Raw genomic sequence first — 18,412 nt, forward strand, 5'->3', positions numbered from 1 at the left:
TATCTGAAAAAGACTGAATGCATAATAGATTCATTAAGTACAGTTACTAGTACCAAGAAGAGATGATAAAAAGTAGTTGGTGAAGTTGGTGAAGGTAGGAGTTTCAGAGACAGAGTCCAAAAGACTGTGATACATCCTTCTGTGCAGCTGGAACTGGTTGCAGATTTTCAGAAGTCCAGGGAATCACTGCTTTCTTCAGGTTTGCAGTTCTTCTCTCTAGAAATCAGAACCAAACTTCTATTCAAACGTTACTTTTGTTGCCTATTGAATTCCTGAAAGGAGTGGGTTTTGTTTATTTGTTTGTTACTGCGCTGCAATTACCAAAGGAACCGGGAAGCTGCTGCAACCAGTGCTATGATCTGAATTTGAAATGTCTGTGCTTCCTCAGTGGGTACAAAATACCAGGCGCTTCTGGAACTTATGCTTGGACTTGGGGCAATTGCAAGGACAAAAAAATTTACGTGAAAAAAATAAAAATAAAGCTGTCATTCTTGAAAGTCATTATCCAGGCTAAATTAGCCTTATTGAGTAATGGTTAGTGATGTGATAATAGAAACCTTTGTGTGTAGTAAAGGTCACAAGGACAGTGTGCATGTCACACAGTATACAGATCAAGGCTGAACTAAATTTTCATGTATAATCTTCCTTCTGGCATTTCCTCATCTGTGAATGCTTGGCATTAACAGTTTAGTCTGAAGCAGAGGTCTTAAATATTTCATAAAGCAGGGCAGGAGGGACTAATTCAGTGGAATTAGCATAGCGATTGGCATTGTGGGGGCATGCATCTGTGTCTAGGCTGAGGATGGAGCTGTATTGCTCTCCACAAGGTCCTAGTCATGATGGTGCCATAATAGCAGCATGGTTGCCCTCCGTGAGGACCAAGGCTAGAGCAGGTTGGGTCATACACTTTGATACTTAGTGTGGTTTTGACTTAATAATAAGAAAATGACATTTAAGAACCTGTCATCAGTGCTGGCCTGAGAGCTGTGAGGGTAGGTTTATCTGCCTACACATGCACTACCCAATATCATTCCTACTTTGCTTGATCTCCAGCAGCTGGTCCGGGAGGGTCTAAATCTCTCATAGAACTTGGGTCTTACCTGCCACCTCCAAGGAGATATCTCATATACCTCATATGCAGGTGTCATCTCTAATGTTAGAAGATACTTTCAAGAGAACCACTTGAAGAATACCTGTGATCTTTGTAGGGCCTGGAGAGCTTTTCCACTGATCAATTACCTGGGGCATGATTCAACCACCTAAACTTTATGTCTGGCACCCCTTGGAGCATTGCAACGTACCTGAGAAACCCCGTGTTGTTGGCAGATATGACCCAGAGATGGACAGAAATCCCTGTCATTCTGCAAGGGCTCCTGGCAGAACACACTTGAGTGTCTCAATTGGCTCTAGGTACCTCTGCTTAAGCAACAGACCCCTGCATGAGGTCCTCTCAGAGCAAAATAACTCTCCTGGTTCTGGCAGCTATGTCCACTAGCTCTCCAGTGGCACCAGAGGGGGAGGCTTGAGGCTTGAGGCCTCAAGCTTTAGGGACCAGGCCATTCCTGTGGAGTTGGCAGAGGCAGCTGCAGCGTCCCCTCATTTCCTTCATGCTGAACTCTTTTCCTTTTAGCCAGCACATTCTCTCCCCTGTTCCCAGTTCTATTCTCCTTGCTCAGCTTTGGCTTACCCAGTTCCTTTGCGGTAACTTCGCAGCTCCAGGTGAAACCCCCAGCATCTCTTCCCTTGCTCCCATTCTCCCTGCTCAGATGTTTCACCCGCCCTGTACACCCTACTCACCACCACTGGTTCCCCCCACTGACTTCCCCAACCAGTCCCCTTTTTCACTGTATCCCAGTACCAGCCTTACCTGCACCTTCCCAAGACCCCCATTCAAAGCCCCTACCAGACACCTGCCTTTGCCATGTGTACTTACCACCTTCCCTCTAGCCCAGCATGGGAAGCACAGGACAAAGAAGGTCCATGCTTTTCCCTCACATGGTGCCATACAACACAGATCAGCTGTGACAAATACAGGGCAAAATCACACCTCCATCTGTTCATGTATCCAGTCCAGGAATGAGGTGGTTCGGCTGTAGACGCCTGGTTTGTTCTCTTCTGCACAGCCCACCCCGAAGCTGGTGGTCCCCACCAATTTCCAGATACTCTTATCTTCGCATGCTAGAGGTCCCCCACTATCTCCCTGGAGGACAAAGAATTAAAGCAAATATCAGTGCCCCAGAAAAGGAAAGGAATAGGGGAAAGGGCATATTGTAACAATTTAGTCTCCTATTTTTGCTGCCTTCTGGGTCCTAGGAAGGGCATATGTTAAAGAAGAAGTTGGCAGCTTCTCAAAGAGGTGTATTAGACCTTTTTTTTTTCCACCGTAGGAGTAGAAAGCAACAGAAGCAAAATTTGATCCCACAGTTAGACAGCACTGAGGTATGAGGGAATGTCACCTGTCCTGAAGGCAGGGCATTGGTAGTCTCCAGCCTCCTAGTCATGGTTTCTCACATCTGCTTTCCTCAAAAACCTCCTGGCTACTAATCTGATCTAATTTAGCCTTTATTGTGTCAGCATGGGACTCTTATACCTCCTTCCTTGCCCTCTTGCTTGCAGGTACACACACTGCTTCGCACTAGCTCTGCCCGATCCCCAGACACTTTGTCCAGAAGCTTTGACTCATCTGACTCATGTTTAACTGCTGAAAACTCCTCATTTGTTTCATTGGGGCAGTTTCTTGCTTGTCTAGCATTAGAGCCAATTTAAATGAATAAGTAAAGAGAATTTAGGAACCTGCTTTTGGGCAGCCCTCCTGGGTGCAGTGTGGTACAGCTGCTGGATACCTCGCTGTGGGGGTTTGTGCTTTTCTGCTCAAGCAAACGGACATTAAGTGAAGACCTATATTCTAGGCATTTAATGCTTTCATTTTGTCTTGTACCTTTTTTTCTGTGATCAGGTCTGAATAGATTTGGAAACATTAGGCCTTCCCCTACCCAGCACTTTGCTCTTTATTGATATCTTGCTAGATGTGGCTGCACTTCTGTGTATTGGGGGAGACCTGGCACAAGGTGGGCATCCTCATGATGCAAACAGCGTTTTTCCATCATTACCACCCTGTGCTATTAAAAAGCCTCTGATCTTTTACCAAGACAAAGCCCTCTCCCTCAGCAGTCATTACTGATCCTCTGAGCTACACAAACTCCTCTTCCTCCCTCCTGACACATTCTAGCTTTTCCGGATTTAAACACTTCTGTTTGTTTCTCTCTTGGTGTATATTTTGGCTGATTTTCACCTTGGGCTTTCTGTGCTCTGCGGATCTTCCAAGCTACTCTCATTGCAAAATTTCTCTTAGCCAGTGGCCATAGTAAAAAGAGGATGGTACCATGCTATAGCACACATAAGAAATTAAAAAATTGTCTTTAGTAAATTCGACTTTACAAGTAGCAAATATTGTTCACAGAAGAAATGTAAGAGGGAATTATAGCATATGAACATGAGCACAGTCAGTGCTTTATACTTATGGTAAAGAGAGCAAATGGCAAAAAACAAATATTTGCCCAGCAAAAACATGGGAGTGCCTCCTGATAAATTATTACTCATTTTTTTCCACAGCTGCTATTAATGTGCATAGTTCTAATATGGAAACTTCCATACCTGGCAGGTGTCTACGCCCCCCTTCAGGAAACCAGCACAGAGCATTGAAGGAGTTATGATACCACCATAGACATCCCTGTGATTGCAGATTGTATTAGAAATCAAAGGAACGCCTGCATAATTCATAGTCTCTGATGTATCACCTGTACCAAAGTATATAAAAAAAAAATCTTATCATCTTACCAAGGTATATGTTTCAGATGCCCTGAAATTTCTTTTAAATAATGTCTATTTATGAACAGAAAATTTTGGTATATGAAGCAGTGGCAAACTAGAGTAAAAGTAGCATGGTTGGAATGCCAGCATATAAATAAGGAACTGAATGTCTCATCCCTTGTAGCATCCAGAACTAGCAACTATAAAGCCCTCTGGATTAGCACAGTACATTATACATAACTGTACGTTATATATATCTGCGTCGAATTAGATGATCAAGTCTATGATGAACTTAAAAGCGAGTTGCACATTCTTTTCTAAAAATAACACACTGATCAGTTTTGAATTTACTCTCTGTTCTAACCAACAAATCATCTACAACATCTAGTTTGTAAGTATTATCCAGAGACTCTGAATGAATCCTTTCCATGAATGGGAGGATTTGCACATTCTTCTTCTAGTTATTTTTACCTGACTTTATTTTGCCTTGCAGTAAGCCTCCTCTCCTCTCCCCTCCTCTCCTCTCCCCTCCTCTCCCCTTTCTTTTCCCCTTTCTTCTCTTCTCTTCTCTCCTCTCCCCTCCTCTCCCCTTTCTTTTCCCCTTTCTTCTCTTTTCCTTTCCTTTCCTTTCCTTTCCTTTCCTTTCCTTTCCTTTCTTTCCTTTCCTTTCCTTTCCTTTCCTTTCCTTTCCTTTCCTTTCCTTTCCTTTCCTTTCCTTTCCTTTCCTTTCCTTTCCTTTCCTTTCCTTTCCTTTCCTTTCCTTTCTTTCCTTTCCTTTCCTTTCCTTTTCCTTTCCTTTCCTTTCCTTTCCTTTCCTTTCCTTTCCTTTCCTTTCCTTTCCTTTCCTTTCCTTCCCTTCCTTCCCTTCCCTTCCCTTCCCTTCCCTTCCCTTCCCTTCCCTTCCCTTCCCTTCCCTTCCCTTCCCTTCCCTTCCTTTTCTTCTTTCCTTTTCCTTTCTACTTTTCTTTTTCTTTTCTTTTCTTTTCTTTTCTTTTCTTTTTCTTTTCTTTTCTTTTCTTTTCTTTTCTTTTCTTTTCTTTTCTTTTCTTTTCTTTTCTTTTCTTTTCTTTTCTTTTCTTTTCTTTTCTTTTCTTTTCTTCTTTCCTTTTCTTTCTACTTTTCCTTCCTTTTTTGACTTTCCAAAGCACTTTCTGCTATTATCTCTAGATCAAATTCTATTGCTCTTGTTCTCTGAACAATGGGAACATTTTAAATGAGACAATTGAAGAATGAATAAAAAGCAATCACTTGAACCATCAAACACTTTCATTTACAGTGATTCAGTATGGATTATTGACTAACATGACCTGTGAGTCATAGTAAAAAAGAAATCATTTTCCTTTGTGACATTATTCACAAATCAGTATTCTTTATCACCCAACCTGCTTGAAAACATGTACATGCTTTCTCTGAAATAATAGCTGCTTGTTTCTTGCATTCACGCTGTTCTTTCTGTGCATGAACACAGACAGTTTGACCGAGTTCTGAATGCAATACCCTGGGTGGCATTGCTGTCTATGTGTAATTTTCATCCTTTTCATTGAGTGTACCCATCCACTCTGTGTGGTAGGAGTCTGAACAGCACTTTTGCCTCATTTGGCCCCATGCAGATGATGATTGAATTTGCATCATGGGTGAGCATAAAGTTTGGGAATACAACTTTTTTTTTTTCAACAAGATATTCTGTAAAATTTAATGTTGAACAGTGCTGCAGCCAAATCCTGTATTTACTCTGTGTAGGATGTTTTCATGTGGTATAGTTAGAACTGACATTTTAAATACCTCCTTCAGCAGTTGCTCCCCATCCTGATATCCAACACATTTTTCCTGCTGGGAACTGCTCACCAAAATTAGGCAGACAAATTGGCTCTATGTGACCTATTTAAAAAAGAAAGAGAGAAGAAAGAACTGCATTCAAAATTCAACGAAAAATAATGTATGCCTGAGTAAAAGCTTCAGAGTTTGGCTTACAGTGATTTTGTTATGAAAAAATCATTCAATCTCCACATAAAGTAGCCTGATAACTTACAGACAAAGTTTGAAATAATATCTACATCAGAGATAACTTGTTTCAAGTAAGAAGGAAGTGTTGGGATGTCAATAAATGAAAAAAAAAAAAAAACAAGAAATGCACACAGTACTCAGCTGACAGGCAGAACACAGACTCTCACCCAGTTTTGGGTAATTTCATGAGAAAGAACCCTTTTCATGAGAAAGAAGAGCCAATTTCATGAGAAAGAGCCACCTTTACCCTCTGGGGTGCTGAATACTGTGCAACGTAAGTGATGTTCATACTTGTGATTCACAAACTGCACGCACCAAGATAACCTGGCTCTGAGCAAAGGAAGGGAGGACGTGGGAATATCACCAGAGGATTGCTGATGATTCAGTCCTCTCTTGTGAAGGGATCCCACCCAGCTCCCAGCATGGAGCTTCCCAAGTCTCCTTGGGCCACATGCCAGCCACCTGGGGCATACTGCCGCTGCTGTCCCTGATAGCTTCCCAAATTTATTCCTGAACAGAAAAAAACAGAAATAGTTGAGATTTAAATCAGAACAAAATCCCTCAAGCTTAATTTTCATGTAAGCAAAACACTCAAAAGATTTCAAGAGAAGTGGTTTAGGAAGCGACGATCGAGAAGAGACAGAGAGCACCAACCTCTCCTTTGCAGAGAGGGCCTACTGTGACTAGGAGACAGTGGCAGGCTATAATTTAAATCCATACAATGTTATTATTCATTATTTCAATTCACCGGCTGTGGAAGCTGCAGGTAGCATCCTGCTGGGAAAATAAGAGTGGTTTTCATTGAAATGAATCATTTGCCTTGATGTCTCTTTGAATTTTATTTTCAGTTTTGAATATTGCTGGGCCTCCAGTGCTCATAGAAATGAGGACAGCAAGGACGTTATAAAAATCTTTATGAGTTCTAAAAAAAACCCAATATGGAGTATTTGTTTTAGATGGGACAAAATACTTAGAATAAAGATAAAATAGTGCAGCATAGGTTATTTCCCTTCTAATGCTCTCACGTAGCTTTGCTTTACCCATTATTAAATGACTGCAGTAAGCAAACAACACAATGGACTGGATTTTTTTTTTCAGAGCCCTAAAGTCATGTTATTCCTTCTCTGTGGCTGGATAATAGATCCAGAATTGTTTCTGATATTGAGGAACTCCATGCTGGACCAGCAGTCACCAAGGAAGCCAAGACTGTCTTTGTTGCTGGAAGTGGGTGCTAGGGTCAGCCTGATGCAGTTTGGAAAGGGAGTCCTTGCCTTGCAGTCACAGAGACAACCTTACCCCATCAGCACAGCTCTGACCTGACCTGAGATGAAAAGTGGATTGTGCTGGTTTTTGTTTCTGGTTTTGTTTCCAGAGTTTGAATTGCCATTTTGGAGTTTCTATAGCCAAATCAGAATCAAAGGTGACCTGAGAAACGTTATTTCCTGCTAGCAACTGAAAACAGCAGATTAACTAAAAGCCAAGGTAGCGTACGGAATGATTTCCACCTCACTGGGCAGCAACAGGGATTGCTTCTCCATCCTGGATCTGTTGGTGTGGCAGAGCAAAGGGGCAGGTGGGCACCCACATGAGGACATGGAGCGAGGCAGGGACCAAGGTGGGTTCATAGTTTGTCTCCCCATCGAAATGTGGAACTGGACTTGCTCTCCTGGGGATTGGTGCTGGTGCTGGCCTGAGTGCTAGTGCGGATGCAAAGCTCTCACTCTGAGCCTCCCCTCAGGATGCTTGACCCGGCTCCAGCCTCAGCCCCACTGGAGTTGGTGGGATTTCTCTCCTTTCTCCTAAAGCAAGTGGGGATCCACTCCACTGGTCAGGATCTGGCCCAAGATGCTGACAGAAATGTGCCTAATCTATCCCAGGAGGGACACTCCTTGCTTTTAACTAGAAAGGCAAAATAAATTGAAAACCCAGAGAAGATTACCATTGAGAGCAAGTGGTGCTGCCAGTTTCATCAGTGCGATGTCATTTCCCATTGTCTTGGGTTTATAATTTCGATGGTATATAATTTTTTCCACTGAATATGGGTGAACTGGGGTGTCTTGCTGAGTCACAAAGCCAACTTGCACACTCCATGAACTTGGTTGGTACAAACTGAAATAAGGAGGTAAGAGATTGACAGGCCCTCAAGAAAACTCTCAGGTTTTACATGAATTTCTACAGGCAAATAACTGCAGTCAATTGTACTTGCTTACTGATGTATTAATATTGGCTGTGTTTGAGATCTAATTTCAAAAAAAAAAAAAAAAAAAAAAACAGAAAGGATAACTCATGTCAGCAATGCACTGGGTTACTGGCATTTTGTGTAGTTTTCTACAGATAGGAACTTTGTTTCATTCCTTTAAAAAGCAGCTTCCTTCCTATGCAATCCCACAGCAGCTGATGCTGTCAGACCAGTTTTTAGATTAATTTAGCGGCACTTGTAGCAAGGTGTTTTAAAGGGAGTGGCTTTTATTATGGGCCTTGCTTCTGCGCCAGTTCATTTACAGCCACACCTTCAGCTTCCAGCATGTAACTCATCTGCTCTGCAGGGTTTACCCTGCTGCACTAGCGGTAGATTAGTGCAGGTCCCAGAAAAGGACTCCAGGGACAGGGGGTGCCAGTTCTCTGCACAATCAACCTTTGAACAAATCAAATCAGTTCGTGAATAAATCACAAGGAAGATTTGAACATTTAGTTGGATTGCAGAGGACAGAACTACGGAAGTAGTAAGATGCCCATTTCCTAAGTAACTATTTTTATGGCAACGTATGACTTTGAATACAATCTGACAGTGAGATTCATCTGTCCCCTTTCTTCTCTTCACAGGCTACCGAAACATCCTACACTTGCTTGGAAGCTAATCCCCATGTCGTCTAAAACCCATGGTGTCTAAAATTGATCAGACAAAACCCATTTTAACTGCCTTAAATGCCTTCAGTGAATGTGGTTTGGATTTCCTTAGAGCAAGAGATGCTAGCTTGTAGCATTGTCAAGCAAACAGGAATGCACAGCTAGACAGCTGCTCTTGTTATACATAAGACAGAACCATTTTTCTTGTTATATTAATAATAGCCTAAGCAATTATTTAGCTTCTGCTTGGAACTCTAGCAATACTTTATACAGTTTAAAAGGGAGCACTGGAAGACATGAAGGTCACTAAGAAGTTCATCATAACTCACTAGCTACAACTGATTGATTTTGTAGAACTTGGAAAGGATCTTGAAATTTTTTGGAGCTCTTGAATACCTGGAGAGCTGAGTACAAAATCTATCTGATTAACACATATGTAGTAAAGTCAAACCACTGATCTGGAAGCCTAAAACCTGTCACCTCATTTTTTTGAAGATGATTTCCCAGGCAGTTGGGAGTGCCAATAATATGTGAAGATTGGCCCACTTGTCTGTTCCTTATAAAGACTTGTACTAGTACAAGAACAGAGAAATACAGTTTGAATATTATGGAGCAAAATAGCGAAATAAGGATGACACTTCCTTCTCTTGCCTTTTTTTTTTTTTTTGTGTGTGTGTGTGTGCGTGTGTGTGTGAGTGTGTGTGTGTGTGTTGAAGAAAAGGCATGGTGCTTTTAGCTCGTTTCTGCAATAGCCTCCCTGTGTGGGTGCACTGCAAGTGGGATTTTAGGGCACCCCGATGCCATGATGCAGGGACTTACTCATAGACACAGTGCGCAGCTGTGATGATCCAGCGTGGGGTGATGACAGAACCACCACAGAGATGATGCCCATGAAACTGCAGGCTGACCTGCCATGGCCACTGCCCAGGGGACGATGCGTTTCCCCCCACGATGCGTGGCCCATAGCTGGCGCGTGTCCCACACACTGCCGGAAAGCAAATGTTACGCATCATTTTTCCTCACCTTGAACCCTGCAGCTGTGGTCTCAGACCTAGTCTTGGTGGTGGGACGGTCTCATCTCTCCACCTCTCAGCCCCCAGCACTGCATGGAGTAACTGGGTTGGGCATCCCATGGGCTCTCTTGGACACCAACTGCTCAGAATAGCTGCAGAATCCACTGCTCCACCATAAGTATACACGGACCCAGGGGCCTATGCAGGCAGGCTGAAGCACCCCATCCCTTGGATGTTTTTTTCCCCATTCTGAAAACTAGTTAACATGGACAGCCATGGGATGAAAATTCACATGTAAGACAGAATTTCCTTTCCCCTGTTACAATGCAGAATTGAGTTGCTATACCAGTCCATTGACGTAATCCTTAAATGTTTGCTCCTTTGTGTTACTCTCATGAAAACAGCCCTGTTACCTGATACTCACAATCTGCTTGCTGTCTACTCTGATCTCATGAAATTATTTGAAATTTTATGTATAAAATGCAATTTTTTCTTGACATTATAAACTGACGATATGCCCCTGAATATGTAATTTCTCCCAACTTTCATCCCTGTAGTGGATGAAAAAGAACAGATTTTGATCTTATAATCTCTTTTCCTGATGCTTACCCAGACATTTTAAGATGATTACATTGCCAGAAGTGCATTCTTCTCTAAGGTGAAAAGACAGCAATGTTAGTTCCAATGCAAGAATACTGGGTTTTGTTTTCATACTTTTGTTACTTTCTAGTACAGCTATGCAGATGTAAGTATACATACATATATGTCACATACTAAAAGAAGCACATAGTTGTGCATTCATCCAATATACTTCAGACATTTAACAGAAACACTTCAGCTGGGAACTGAGACGTCGTCAGGGGTCTACAGACCACGTGATGCATTCCTGCAGATTGAACTACTCTTCTGTGAAGGATGAGGGTCAGCATGTGATCTGTAGGCCTACCTGGAGCCTTGAATTGCTTCTCATTGAAAGATAATTAAGTAAAACAAGCAATCATCAGGAGGAATAAATTCACCATAAAGACTTTATACACTCTTTGGGAAATATCTAGGGATCTGCAAACTTCAGTGGTTTCTGCATATTTTCTGCATAAATGGTTCTGCAGTAAAGATAAATGTCTGGTGGCAATAGTGGGATCAAGAAAGGAGTAAGTTTTTCAGATAGATCATTTTAAAGCTTTTGTTGGTTTTAATGGACCTTGGATCAGACCCTTAATTCACATTCTAACAAAACTGCTATTAACCTCAGGTTATAATGTGTAACATCACAAACCATTTATAAAGAGCTATATGCCTGAGAAAATTAGGGAATAATCTCAATATATTAATAATTCTTATTTCTTTAATCACTCTGTTTCTGTTAGTATAAACTGACAGAACAGGTATTCTTCCATTCAACGAAAAATCTGAAGCTTACCTTAAGTTTGTTGCATTGTGTAGTGATGTGACTTGATCGGTTGATAGCCAATGGCTGAGGGATACAAAATGTCTTTGAAACTGTTTTTCAACTGCAGTCACAGGCAAGTAACCTGAACTCACATAACTGCAAATAAACCATAAACACAACTGCCTAATACAGAATTTCACAAATCCATTTAAATAATTCAGTGATTCGACTAAATAAAAAGCCAGTGTAGTAGACACAATAATCCGATGCTGACACTTGATAAAGTAATCCTATCCCTCTTCCAGAAAGGTTTCTTATAAGATGTAGGTATTTTTTGCTGTAATTGTGTGTATGTGTCAAACACACTGAGAGGTAGTGAAGGTAAATTTTAATTCTAATGTTGTATTAAATCTTTTATTGTAACTGTTTGGCACATCTCCTGAAACACTAACATGTTTTTTTGGCTCTTTTTTTCTAGAGTAATGTTTTGCTACACGGAAGATGAATAATTTGCAATTTATTCTTGTCTTTTGCTTTGAAAAACTGAGTTGTATTTTATGCTAATGGCAACAAAAATTATTCAGATAAGCTTTATATTGTTAACAATAAAGTGCAGAAACCAGGATTACTCCATCACATGGAATAATCTCTGGAATCACAATCTCAAATTCTCTCTCAATGGTGTAACAATTCGTGAAAGAGATGGCGCTTTTCCAAAAAACAGACCAATGGAGTAAGAACGGACGCATTATCTTCTTCTCTTCAAGGCGAGCTCAGTTTGGGCCTCTCTAATAAAAGTGAAAAGCATTCCCTAATGGATTTAGTGACACAAATTGTATATATTTTTTTCTACAGAGGAAGTAACAGATATGGAGAATGCACTATATGTTGCTTACTGCCTCTCTGTCTGGTTTTAAGTTACTAGAGAGAAAGGTATGATTCAGAAACCTGCATCCCATAGGAAAGATTTAATTGTATCATTGTATTTAGCTATAATACATGTTTTATAGCAGTAATATTCGAGATTGTTAAGTCCGTTTTCTTTTCCAAGTTTAACAGCAGTAATAAATGGTGTTTGCTGTGCACAAGTATTCAAACCATCCAAAACCTGCTCAGTCTTATTATTCTCAAACCTGGATTGTTAGGTCCTATTTCTTTTAAATGATAGACAAATACAAGGCTTCTTTAGAGAAATTGAAAACCTAGTTGTTTGCTTAACAGGCCAGTTAGTTAGTTAGACTTTCTTCTATGCTGCATATGTACCTTGAGAAACCTAAGTGTTTGCAGGTAGTATTTCCATACTCTGCTTTCCAGTCGTCAGAACAGACTGTTCTCCAGGATCCAGAAGTGAACACTTGCAGCACTGCTTTCTTGCCACTCAGCCTGACTTTGAGATTCAGAAGAAAAAAAAAAGCCTGCGTGAGCTGTGAATTAGAGTCACTGAGCACACAGCATACACACAAGCGTGTCCATGCACCACTGCAAAATCCACATTTCTGCTTATGCTACTTGTCTTTTTCAAAACCTGGTTCCTTCAAAATAATTTTTCTGTGTTTTTGTTGTGGCTTCTTCTCCAGAAGTATGGAACTGGTTTTCCTTTACCAGTGTCCCTCTTCATCTATGTACCTAGGTACACTGCAGTGGATCAGTTTGAAGAAAAACATTCCTGTGCTCATGGGAAGGGATATAGGATGCCAGCTCTAATACAAACTGAGAAGACTGGTCTGCCCTCCAGTGGGTCTAAACAGCTTTTGCTGACTGCAGTGAGCTGCAGCTGCAGATACCTGGCACTGAGGACAGCCATGTCCAAGCTAAGTGACAGTGACAGAGTTTAATGAAGGGTAGTTGGTACTATTCAAGTTGCACAACACAGTCAAAGAGGATGTACTTGGCCAGGATGTAAAGCCCAGTTGCCATTGGATTGCTGCAGAGCTTCCCAGTCCCATCCCCTCTGCTGCAGGACAGTACTTTTCCCTTGGCAGCTCTTCCCAGCAGCCCAGCAGCAGGGCCAAAATGTGCCAGGGAGCCGCAGTTGCCCTGAGCCGTACTGACCCTTCCCAGGAAGGCCATGGAGAAGTTCTGCAGAAGGCCTAGGACCAGCACCAGCATCTGTGGCCCTTTGCTCTGCACCCTTCATGTCCCAGTCCCTGCACCGTGGTTGTTCTGCGCTGTGGCCACCAGAGCCGCAGCTGAGCTGATGAGAGAGGGAACAGAGCACGGTCTGCCACACACTTCCACGGAGAGGCTGCAATTACACTTTCTGCTTGTCGGGGAGTTCCTTGCAGGGGTCCACAGACTCTTGTTATGGAATTGCTAAGGTAGACACAAAAGCATATCTACTGTCAAGAGGCTCCACAGGGGCCAGAAGCATCCAGGCAAAAAGGACCTCAAAGGAGCCGAAGAGCGTTGTGCAGGGCCAACTGGGACCAAAAGCTGATAGTTCTTCTAATTCCTCCCATTGCACAAACTGAAACCTCTGTGACCTCCATGCCAAAAGGTGCGGGATTAAAAATTAGAAGTACACTGATCTAAAAATAACTCTGCTCTTCCTAAATATTAAGACTATTCCCCTTCAGCTGCTTAAAGCATCACCCTCAGCTATAAAACAGTATAGGGATGAAGAATACTTAAAAGACTTCTGTGATTCCAAAATGTTTAGAAAGAGAATCCCTGATATGAGAACCTATATTTCCCATATAGGTGAAGCAGCATACTCAGCAGTACCGAGCATACAAAAGTCAGTGCTGGTCTCTCCATTTCCTGAGTCCCTTAAGGTAACAACAGGCCTGTGAAATCTTCAGAATTGGCATAGTGTTACTGTATGACACAGAATACCGTGATCATCTCATTTATCCTAACAGCCATTTTATTTCTCAATTAATCATAAATTAATACTTCAGAGACATTCTCCCTGAAGTCACAATGTAGACAAGCCATCAGCCTCTCTGTCTTGTCTAAGCTCTTTCCAACATGCATCTCAAACTTGCCAAATATTATAGGAGGAGATAGGAAAGTGTTATAATCAAATTTAAATTACCACATCCATACTCATCCTCTCCTTCTTTACAGTTGTAGACACCATTGCACCTGGCTGATTTCTGGATGCATTTGAAGGATGATCGGCAGCGAAACTTCCCAATGCAGTTGTATTGGACTAACAAGAATAAAAGAAAATGGTGTCATGAAAGCACTTTGAATTTAATTTAGCATTTTTGAGTTTCATTATCTGGATGGATATCTGTCTTATTAATAAAAAGACAATGCCTGTATTCTAGGAACATTTGAAATGCACCCTGGGGGTCACTACACATTGCTGTTAAACTCATCCATTAGTAATGACATCTAGACCGAATTGGCCTTGCTGTCTGCGCTGGCTCTTTCTCTGCTCCCTTAGCCCAGCTTATGTTTCATTGCAGGGAGGGTTTCTGAGTGCCTCAGCTCTTCATCAGCAAAGGAGGAAGAGTCTGACAAAATAGTGTGAGCACACTCTTTCCCTGGGGGCATACCTCCGCTTTTTGCAAGCTCATCCTTCTTGTAGGTGTGAAAGTACTTCTCAACATCAACATATTTGATACCTAGACATGGGCAGGTCATGCTTTCCTGCTGTAACTAAACTCACTCTATACTTTCTTTACCTTCATAGAGTTTTGTTTTGTTTTCAGTAGAGGAAAGATCACTAGTTCTTTGAAAATAATTTTAAAATAGTGAAATACAGGGTGAAAATATGATGTGCATTACCTGCAACCTCCCCCATTTTCTAAATTCTTAGCTCACCGTATAAAGAGGAATCAGTGAAGTTTAACTGGAGAAATGTTTCTTAGTGTGGCATGTTCCCCAGTTGATAAATATTATACCAGTCCTCTTAGGAGTGCCAGATCCATTTTATCCATACATGTAAATAAAATTTAAAGCCATCACATCAACAGGATTTTTCAATTCAGTAAACAAGCTGCAGTAGCAGTTTAATTCCATTCTCAGTAAAAGGCTCATGAAAAATTAAGCATTTGAATGGTTAATCGAGAACTTAATGAATAACCAATTGTACTCACCACCCAGGCCAATGGCAACTGCTAGGATTACTACAAGTAATAAAACACAGATATATGGAAGGGATTTTGGGGAGATTAAAACATGGCACATCGAAGGTGGTTGGATATCTCCTAGAAACCAAACACAGACAACAGATTCTGTGAAGTTAAAACAGTTTGAGTTTTCAGTGAAAAAAAATATATGTAACCATTAGGTAGATGCCGGGAGTAACTACTGCACACACTTTGGGAGATGGTCTGACCCAGATTCAGCTCCTGATTCTGATTCAGCTCCTCTTGACTCAGGGGCTTTTGGACTAATAAGCAGTGTTCCTTCAAATAATAGAAAGCTAAATTTGCAAAGCCAGGACCAAAGGTGATCTGGCCAAAATCTTGCTATAAAGGCAAAGAGGGAACTGAGCAATAGCTCAGACCTGTTTTCAGTCAAAAAGATGTACCTGAAATTAAAATAAGTACCAAGGGTAACTGCTGCACACATTTCATAAGGTGACCTGATCTGGAACAGTTTTGCTCACCATTCATCTCTGTGGCTGACCTCCAACTTAACGGTATTGGAAATAAGGAAGACAACTGAAAATAAGAAATGATCCACTTTTGTAAAATGTATTCTGATATATGAAGGGCAAATGTCAGGAAAAGAGCATGCACAGCTTGATCATATACATATACAGGAGCTGGCAAAACCTTGTCTTTAGTTTTAATTCACGCTGCTCTCCATCCTCTCATTCTTATTTTTTTGAATTTGGGATTATCAGAAACTTAAAATTCAGTCAAGATTGCTAAGTTTCTCCGAGTATTGACACAATCACAATTAAATCTCAGTTTATTCAGACCCTCTCAGCAGAAACTGAATGCCTGGTTTTGGTATCAGAACTGGTGTCTGGTAAGTAATAAAATTTAGACAGCTGTAGAGGCTAATGGACTGTAAAATTAAATTATTCTGGCTGCATCCTTGATGTTCATCTTGCTTCTGTTGGAATTATTTTTTCAGTGATTTCAACAGGTAAAAAAGGAAATCCATGGGATGCAGCAAACACAGGTTATTCCTCCCAGGCTACTCCATTGTGTATTCATTTTTTTCATGGATTCAATTTGGAAAAAATTCAAATGAGTTGTTCAAAAACATGTAAGAAAAGTATAAGCAAATTTCTGTTTTGAGGCTGAAGCATGTGAATAGTCTGGCTGTGAAAAATGCCTGCATATGCACACAGACACAAGGTATCATTACCCATGAACATGCTGGCAAAAGTCATGGTTCAAGTAGGAAGAGTCCCTTTCTCCTTCCCCTAAGTAACTGTTATGTCTGAATGAGAGGACACATACAGTTTTTCAAGGCTAAGGACCTAGATTAGCTGTTTAGATTTCAATGGGCGAAAAAACACTATGCAATATTCCTACCAGATCCATCTGCACTGGGGTCAATTTTTGTTTGTGGTATGCAGAAAAATCTTTTGAATGAAAATTGAAGCTCTGTTACTGGCAGTTCTTCTTCTGTAATCGAGATGATTTCAAGACTTCCAGTATTGGGATTTGTCTCTTGTATCTGGCTCAAAAGAAAGCAAAAGATGGTATTTAAACAAAATAAATCTATCACCTTTGAAGGTCTGATGCCCTTCCAATATTAAGGAATGTGCAATTTTTCTTCAGACTTCCATTATTAGTCTGGTTTTGGAGCTGAATACAGATATAAAATGAATCCACAGGGTTTTTCAAGATTCTTCAAGAATGCCAAGAATGATGTGTCTCACCAAGAGAAGTCACCTTGTAAAAATGTTAGATATTTCTTGTTCATTACAGGAGCTCTTGTATTTAAATCATATGAGTAATATATATAGTACTAAAGTTATTGTTTTCTCAAGTTTGTCTAGGCATCACAGCTACTTTTAATAACTCCCACTGTAGGACATTTTTTCTTAAGTATCAATCCCTTCTAGATGAGACACTCTTTAATTGCAACTGGAAACAAAGGAAAGACTAAAATATATGACACTTCAACAGAACCTTTCAGGACTCTTGTGCATGCATTGAATTTTATTATATAGATATTTGAACACTGTACATACTGAAAAGCAATTAAGATCAGCTACACTGGAATTCTGAGTATCTTCAAAGTTCTAATTATAATTTCAGACTTCTGTTCTGAACACTAGATTATCAATGACCTGAAAAATCAGGTTTTTTGAACCTACAAGGGAATGAAAGAAGTCACTGCTGAAGACAGTGGAGGGGGTAAGCTTAAAGGTGTTTACAGGAACAGTTCAAATAAATGCTTACAAAGATGAGATTTAGACAAAGTAGGTGTCTTTTGTCTCTGATATTAATTTTGAAGCCATATGGAACACTTTTTCCACCTTTCAGCAAACCACTATCAGATTTTTACTCTTTGATTTGATAAAATTCCACGTGTATTTCAAGATGTTATAATTTTAAACATTTCTCTTTCAATTTTATATAGAATTTGCTAGCCTTAAGACAGAGAAATGTCCATGTTAAAACAAACAAACAAACAAAAAAAACTTATAACTTGTGCAAAAGTTGTTGTTCATCTGGAAATAAAACAGCATTGAGTGGTGTACTACACAAAAGATAAACACTGGTGTATCATTATCTAGAGGACGTCACACCCTCCCAGAGCCTCACTTACCTCCTCCTGAGAAGTCATAGTTAAAAGAAAAACTGTTTTCTCTCTTCATTATCAAAGGAAGCCAAAAGGAAATTCTGAAGTCGCTAAGCCAGTCTGCTGTGGAAATGTTTTCACTGAGCAGCCAGTTCAGTCATTTGTTGCATATGGCATTATTGTCACGGTCTGTGTAATTCAACCTGGTGAGAGCTATCAGGTAGCCTGGGATGGCGTGGCTACGAAAGGGGGAAGATAAAAAAAAAATCAGCAAGCTTTTTAATTAGCATAAGAGTGTAAGATAATATTATAGTATTTGCAAACCTTTTTGTAACCCCTCAGCTAAGAAGCACTGCAGAGGTTAAGCCACAGGTTTGCGCTTGCTTGTCATTTATCAGAAATCATGAGGTGGAAGAGACGGACCTGACAAAAGCTATGAGAGGCAGAGCAGAAGGCAGAAGCCCCTGGGGTTTCACCCCTCTGTCAAACAAGGCCTCACACTGAAGTTGCTCCATTCAATATCTTGGTTTCTCCTTTGCTGTGCACTACATCAAAGATTACACCTGAACAGAGTTTTAATAACAGATCTGTGCTTTAATTATAGATAACTTCAATTATTGCATATTTCACTATGCTTTGGAAGCACTTTGCAAACAGTAACTCATAATTCTGAAAACTGTGT

At 40.7% G+C, this 18,412-nt stretch overlaps 1 protein-coding gene across 1 annotated transcript; it reads right to left on the reverse strand.

Annotated features, from left to right (window-relative positions):
- Positions 1-195: 195 nt before the first annotated feature.
- Positions 196-17,775, reverse strand: TMPRSS3 (transmembrane serine protease 3). Its single transcript, XM_010221135.2, has 13 exons — positions 17,758-17,775; positions 16,512-16,656; positions 15,114-15,224; positions 14,102-14,218; positions 12,328-12,451; positions 11,095-11,220; positions 10,284-10,327; positions 9,481-9,646; positions 7,754-7,923; positions 5,593-5,688; positions 3,655-3,797; positions 2,048-2,200; positions 196-216 (listed from the first exon to the last, which is right to left on the reverse strand). The coding sequence occupies exons 1-13, from the start codon at positions 17,773-17,775 to the stop codon at positions 196-198; spliced, it is 1,434 nt and encodes a 477-aa protein (XP_010219437.1).
- Positions 17,776-18,412: the final 637 nt, after the last annotated feature.

The sequence above is a fragment of the Tinamus guttatus genome, unplaced genomic scaffold (assembly GCF_059628265.1).
Source record: "Tinamus guttatus ecotype Peru unplaced genomic scaffold, ASM5962826v1 Tinamus_guttatus_pri_ptg000384l, whole genome shotgun sequence".
Classification (NCBI taxonomy): Eukaryota; Metazoa; Chordata; class Aves; order Tinamiformes; family Tinamidae; genus Tinamus; species Tinamus guttatus.